This window comes from Curcuma longa, unplaced genomic scaffold (genome assembly GCF_044706935.1).
Source record: "Curcuma longa cultivar G26 ecotype Majalengka, Jawa Barat unplaced genomic scaffold, ITB_CL_G26_1.1 contig_18818, whole genome shotgun sequence".
Lineage (NCBI taxonomy): Eukaryota > Viridiplantae > Streptophyta > Magnoliopsida > Zingiberales > Zingiberaceae > Curcuma > Curcuma longa.
Genome location: NW_027430927.1, coordinates 44,587 through 51,351, shown reverse-complemented (window position 1 = coordinate 51,351; position 6,765 = coordinate 44,587). Strand labels below are relative to the sequence as shown.

Sequence of the window (6,765 nt, the reverse complement as noted above, 5' to 3'; positions counted from 1 at the left end):
GATGAATTGATGAACACGGACATCATCGATTCTGTTGAGACTAGTACATTTTAAACTCCTTGATTTTCTAAGCATCTTTTCTCACTGGTTAGAGATATTAGATGTTGAGAGTTAAACGTAGATGCTAGTTAGAGGTAACTAGTTCATTAGAGGGACTTGCCATGAGACATTATATGGTTCTATACATATAGAGATAAGTGCAAGTTTCCTTTGACTTGCGATATTCAAGTCATCTTGGTCATGAAAACTTATACTTTGATATCTTAAGCAAACATCTTCAAGGAGGTGCAGACTCAAAATGATTGGGTGCAAGTCGAAATGATCGAAGGTGTTTGGATAACTCACAGAGGATTCACCGCTCCTTAAAAAGGAGATGTATACCCTACGGTCACTGGGCAGGATTGTTACTTGAAGTTTTTGGCCAAAGCATTGCATGTCAAGAGTATGATACTCTTGGACACTTGTATAAGCAACTTGAATCCATAGGACAAGAAAGCAAGTTTAGGTTATGTGTGACGTAGTCATCTTAGTGGGAATTGACATATATAGACCATGTCCTGAATTAAGTGGGTATAAGATGGTGAAAGAAACGAGACACATTTCATTGTAGTTGCTGAAGGGTTCAGAGATGGTTCTAGAATCAATCGTTGATTTTTTGGTCAATTGGGGTTCATGATGAACTACTAGGTGTCACTCATGATCGTTCCATAATTAATGATTAATTACGGATAATCAACATAATCGGGAACCTATTGGGTCACATGCTTACAAGTTTCTTCGAAGGATTTAAAATGAGTTTGAGAATTGGATTATCAAAACAAGAGAAATAAAGTCTGATTGGACCGAACGAAAGGCAAAAATGATGGAATTCGTCTTATGAAGACGAAGTGAACCAAATGATTTGGTTTCTGATGGAAGATTAGGTAGATTGGAAGCGATGATGAATTTCGTCTTATGAAGACGAGATAAACTAAATTAGTTTGGCTCTAATTGGAGGTGTTTTAGTTATTGAACCAAATGATTTGGTCATGAACCAACTTGGTTTGATTTTGAATTGAACGTATGTTAATCGGAATATGGGTTTTGGGTATTGAGATAAGAGATGGGGTTTTGGATTGGATCCGAACCCAATAAAATGTTATATGAGATATAATATCAAATAAGAATGAGCAGTTGGTATTAAATCCTAATAGTTAGGATTAATTACAACCATTCAAATCTTACTTCTCTTAAACTCAGTTTGCTACAGTAATTGGTCTGGTTTGCTATAGTACCGATTCGGTTCACTACAGTGAACCCTAAAGATTGAACCCGATTCAGCTTTCCTTCTCCTTCCGATCAGCCGCAGCACGTGTAAAAGAGGAAGGGAATCACAATCTTCTCCTCTAATCAGTCACCGCACGTGCAAAAGGTAGGGAATTGCAATCTTCTCCTCCGATCGATCGCCGCACGCGCAAAAGGTAAGGAATCACGATCTTTCTCCTCCGATCCACTGCTGCGCGCAAAAGGCAAGGAATCCCAATCGCGATTCATGCTCATATGAAAGTTCATGAGCTCCCTCCTTAAAAGCACATCACCAGTTGCAGGGTTGGGATGAATCAAAACCCTAGCGCCGTCGATTTCTTCTTCTTGATCGTACAACCTTCCTCTCCCGTCGCCAATGATCTCTCCGATTAGAAAGACCGAAAGCTTGTAGCTTCTCCCGGAGCTGCTCCTCCATTGTTGGGCCTTGCTATCCAACCGTCGACCATCAGTGAGGGGTTGCTGTTGGAGCGTCAGGTTGCTGCTGGGGTTCGTTGCCGAAAGCTTGGTCACTTTCGGAAAATTTTTCATCTTCGTCGAAAAGGATTTCGATCATTTGTCCTAGACCGATGGTCAAAGGTTGACCATTGTAACTACATCAGGAATACGATTGTCAGCAATAGTTAGAAAACTCTGAAAAATGAATGCAACGTGTATTGTTGCGTGCTTTCCAATTTTAGAGTTTTCTCGTGTATCAACCATTGCTGATCATCGGTTATTATCGAAATCGGTGACATGACTCGTAGCTCGAGAAGCCTTTCAGACAAGGACTTGACATTTAGGATTTATTAGATGTTACAATATAATATTGACCGGTGTTGGTCAAAAATGAAGTGTCATATTGTAACTATTATAAAATATAACTGCTACAACATAACATTATTAGTGTTTATTAGAGTTGAAGTATCTATGTTGTAGCAATAGCAGTTATAATTATGTAACTGCTATAGCAACACTGAAAATAAGAGTATTTTCAAAAATAAAAAAATAAAAAATATTGAGTGGGATGGAATATTATTTTGATAATAAATGAAAAAGATACCCTCTTTTGACTATTCCAATAAAAATGGGTGTTCTTTTAATTTTTGTCCAAATATAATTTAGCCTTAAGTAAGAAGAAGGAGATCGACGACCTCATTCCTGATCGACAGCCGGTGTTAACCGAAGACCGGCCAAACTAAAGAGAGCCCGAAGAAGAGGGAAAAAGCTCTCTCTACAGAGTAGGGTGGGAAATGTGAAGACGAGGATAACCAAGGAAAATACATTTCAAAGATTTGGGGTCTAATTTAGTAACTTGTGGACGAACATCCCGAACAAAACAAGTGCTACCAAATATCCTAGGATTAACAGGAAACAATGACATGTTAGGAAACAAAATTTTATAAGGAATCTCACCATGAAGAACAGAGGATGACATACGGTTAATAAGAAAACATGCAGTAGAAACCGCGTCTGCCCAAAAAGACTTAGGAACATTCATTTGAAATAAAAGAGCTCATGCTGTTTCAAGAAGATGTCTATTCTTCCGTTCAGCCACACCATTCTGGGATGGAGTATCAACACAAGAAGTTTCATGAAGTATACCATTCTGGCTCATATAAGATTGGAATAGACTGGATGTATATTCTTTGGCATTGTCACTTCGTAAAGTACGGATGGACATATTGAACTGAGTTTTGATTTCAGCACAAAAAGCAGAAAATAGAGAAAATAACTCAGAACGATTTTTCATCAAGTATAACCAAGTTACACGAGAATAATCATCCACAAAAGTGACAAAATACCTAAAACCAGGTTTAGATAGAATAGGACAAGGACCCCAAATATCAGAATGAACTAACTCAAAAGGACTAATAGCACGCTTATTTATCCTTGGACTTGAACTAAGACGATGATGCTTTGCAAACTGACATGACTCACAATTTAATGAAGATATGCTACTATATTGTGGACAGAGTTTCTTGAGCAATGGAAGAGATGGATGTCCTAACCTACAATGAGCCTCAAAAGGAGAATTTTCACCTGAACAAACGAGAGATCTTGGGGTAGGTATATCAAGGATGTAGAGACCTCCATTTTCATGTCCTTTACCAATAATCTTCTTCGTCAAAAGATCCAATTTCGAATGATGATCTTTCTATTGCATTACGAAAAGGTAAACGCCAGTATACTTATCCTATCTCTTCGTTTGTGTCTAATAATGACTTGTCATCCTCCTCCTGTTCTTTTATTGCTTCACTTGACTCTATTTCTATTCCTAAAACTGTCCGTGAGGCCTTATCTCATCCTGGTTGGAGAGATGCAATGATAGAGGAAATGAAAGCCTTGGATAATAATGATACATGGGACTTGGTTGATCTACCTCCAGGAAAACAAGCTATTGGATGCAAATGGATATTTAATGTTAAAGTCAATCCAGATGGATCAGTTGCCGGACTAAAAGCTCGTCTTGTTGCTAAGGGTTATGCTCAAACATATGGTGTGGATATATCAATTGTTAACTGAAGTAGACTCAAAATTTCAATACCAGCAAAACTATGGTGTGATAATCAAGCTGCTATTCACATTGCATCGAATCCCGTGTTTCATGAGCGAACTAAGCACATTGAAATTGATTGTCATTTTATTCGTGAGAAAATTCAACAAGGCTTGATTATTACAGGATATGTAAAAATTGGAGAACAATTGGGGGACATCTTCACAAAAGCTTTGAACGGGATCCGAGTTGATTATCTTTGTAACAAGTTGGGCATGATTAATATCTATGCTCCAACTTGAGGGGAAGTGTTGGTTATATTTATTAGAAGTTGGTTATATTTATTAGAATAAATCTCTTAGAATAGGTCCATAAACCTCCTATATAAAGAGGGGTTTATTTCTCAAAGGATGAAATCTTTAATAAGCCTCTTGGTTGTGTTTTGGCACTTTAGTACGAGTACAAAAGAATTTCAAGTGAAGTCGTATGAGATATGATATCAAAAGATAGTCGAAAGCCTTTTAAATCTAGACCTTCCGCTAAACCAATGTTCAAATCTAGACCTATAACAAACTAAGTCACCTTAGCTAATATTATGCCAACCTACCAAAAAGCTATGTCAACCAACTTGCCTTCCATTAGCTAACTTCTTAGAATTTGCTACTTAGGTTGAGTCACCACAATTCTTGGAGTGACTCACCTTTGAACGATAGACTAGTTAACCTACCTTTAATGTTTGACTTCCCAACAAGTCGAAATCATTGAAGGTTAGACATATGAATTTATCATCTTAGTAGAAATCATTGAATTTTTTCCCTTTTTAAGAGACTTTATTTGTTTATTTTAAATGATTTTTTTGAATTTTTAATATTTCAATTCAAACCACTAACAGAGTTTTCTTAAGATTAATTGTTATTTCTAAATAACTCCCGAAAACATTCTTACTTGCCAATAATTTGGGTGCACGAGAAACAGTTGGCCAATAACGATCAAGGTAAAAAAGTTGGGGTACGCCAGGCGTGGAAAGGTTGTTATCGAATCTTTTATTGCCATCCTAAAAAGCCGATCGGTTATCCGAATTGTGTGCTATAAAAACCCTAACCCTACGGCTAATCCTCCAAATCGCGGCTCCACTTTTCTCAGTTCGGGCGTTGTTTCAGTGGAGGCGATCGCGTCCTTGATCATCTGTGGCTTTCGAGTTCGCTTCGATTGGCTGAGCTTCTGGTAATTCCGGCTTCTGTCTCTCTATCGAGTTTTAAAGATTCGATCTTTGTGCGTTTTTGCCGGACTTGAGTTGAGATGGCGTTCATGCTTTTAGGGGAATTGGGATATGGTTCCTGTGTTTTGGTTTGTGGAGTGATTTGGTTGCCTTCTAGACTTTGTGGGGGGATTCTACCAAAGTTCTTTGGATTATAGAACTCTTATGTTTCTGTCTAAATTTAGGTTTGTTGTGTTTTTCTTTTTAAGGATCAAGATCCAAGTGGAATCTTTCTTTTTTGAGGTAATCGAGAGATCTACGTGCTAAATATTGGCATTTGTTCTAGTTTTGCTTATTTTTTGTGATCGTCTTCTAAATTGAATTGGGTCCATGGTGTTCTTTTGTGATTCTATAGTTCTATATGCCAAGAAGAATTATAAAACTCTCTTTTCTTGCGGATAAATAGGCATACTTGTTCTCAATTTCGGTCCTTGTTTTCCCTCTCTTTGGTTGTATGCTTTTATCATGATCAAAATAACTTGACCTTTTATAGTTTTGTAACTATGCGTTTTTCATTATCATCTTTTTGGTGTATTTTTTTTTATAAATTGTATAGAATTCTATGCTTTTAGATCTTTCATAGGTTCTCTTGCCAAAAACTCTTCAGGGTTAGGATCATTCCTTGAAAAACATTGTGATAATTAGTTGAATTTATTTCAACTTTTCCCCTTCTTGATGGTGGATTATTGACTATTAATGTAATTGTAGGTATTGCAACCTTTTATAGGATCTTCCTCATTGATTTTGCCCCTCCAAAATCATAGGAGAGCTAATAAGATCTTCAAGATCTAATGGCACAGGAGAGCTGGAAGAAGGATATCGAACTAACCGAGTGTGAAACTCCTGAAGTCCCAATTTTATGTGCAAATAAATGTGGGTTTTTTGGGAATGCCATGACCAATAACCTTTGCTCCAAATGCTACAAGGTCTTTGCCATGAAACATAAGTCGATGGATTCTCCCGCTACCACAGAAGTTGAGAAAGCAATTGCCGTTCCATCTTCTCTTCAAATCAAACATGTTGAAGGATCAAGTAAGTTGGATGGGCCAAGTCAGGTGAAGGTCGTCGATGATCAACTGGAGGCTGTGTGCAAGAAGCAACCGGCTAACCGTTGTGCCCAATGCCAGAAGAGGGTAGGATTAATAGGCTTCAAATGTCGCTGTGGGGGCACCTTCTGTTCATCCCATAGGTATTACGAGACACACAAATGCTCGTTCGACTATAAGACTGCTGGCCGCGAGCATTTGGCCAAGGAGAACTTTGTTGTGAAGGCAGAAAAGTTGGAGAAAATTTGAGGCCATTGCATTCCTTGAAAGGGCACAAGGAGCCCTATTTTGTTCCGATGTGATTCGAGTAGCCAAGTCTTTACGAAAAGCCTTATGCTTCGAATTGAAGATGTCAGTGTGTTTCTGAGCAGTAAATAATGTAAAAAAGAAATTGTGTCGAAAATATTGCTTCAAATCTATTTTAGTTTTCATTCTGAAATATCAAGAATCTTTGTTTCTTAAGACTGAGTGTGCATGTTTTCATATAGCAAAGGGACAAAGTAGCTGTGTCTCAAGATTGTTATTTTCAATTAACATTTCCCTCCAATTTGAAACTGCATTACAAGTTGTGTGAAATGAGATGAATGTCTGTAAATAAAATATATCTGAAATTTTTAATTATAGAGAAAATTATTGGAAATTAAACATTTTAAATTAAGTAAAAGTCAGATTACTATAAAAAA

General features: G+C 37.3%; 1 protein-coding gene across 1 annotated transcript; it reads left to right on the top strand.

Annotated features, from left to right (window-relative positions):
• The first annotated feature begins 4,886 nt into the window (after nt 1-4,886).
• LOC141816964 (zinc finger A20 and AN1 domain-containing stress-associated protein 9-like) lies at nt 4,887-6,620 on the top strand. The gene is made up of 2 exons (XM_074704682.1): nt 4,887-5,002; nt 5,745-6,620. The coding sequence occupies exon 2, from the start codon at nt 5,828-5,830 to the stop codon at nt 6,329-6,331; it is 504 nt and encodes a 167-aa protein (XP_074560783.1). The 5' UTR covers nt 4,887-5,002; nt 5,745-5,827; the 3' UTR covers nt 6,332-6,620.
• The last annotated feature ends 145 nt before the right edge of the window (nt 6,621-6,765 follow it).

Bases quoted from the DNA above. Each gene is read 5' to 3' on its own strand.
- LOC141816964 (XM_074704682.1), top strand. From the start codon at position 5,828: ATGGCACAGGAGAGCTGGAAGAAGGATATCGAACTAACCGAGTGTGAA.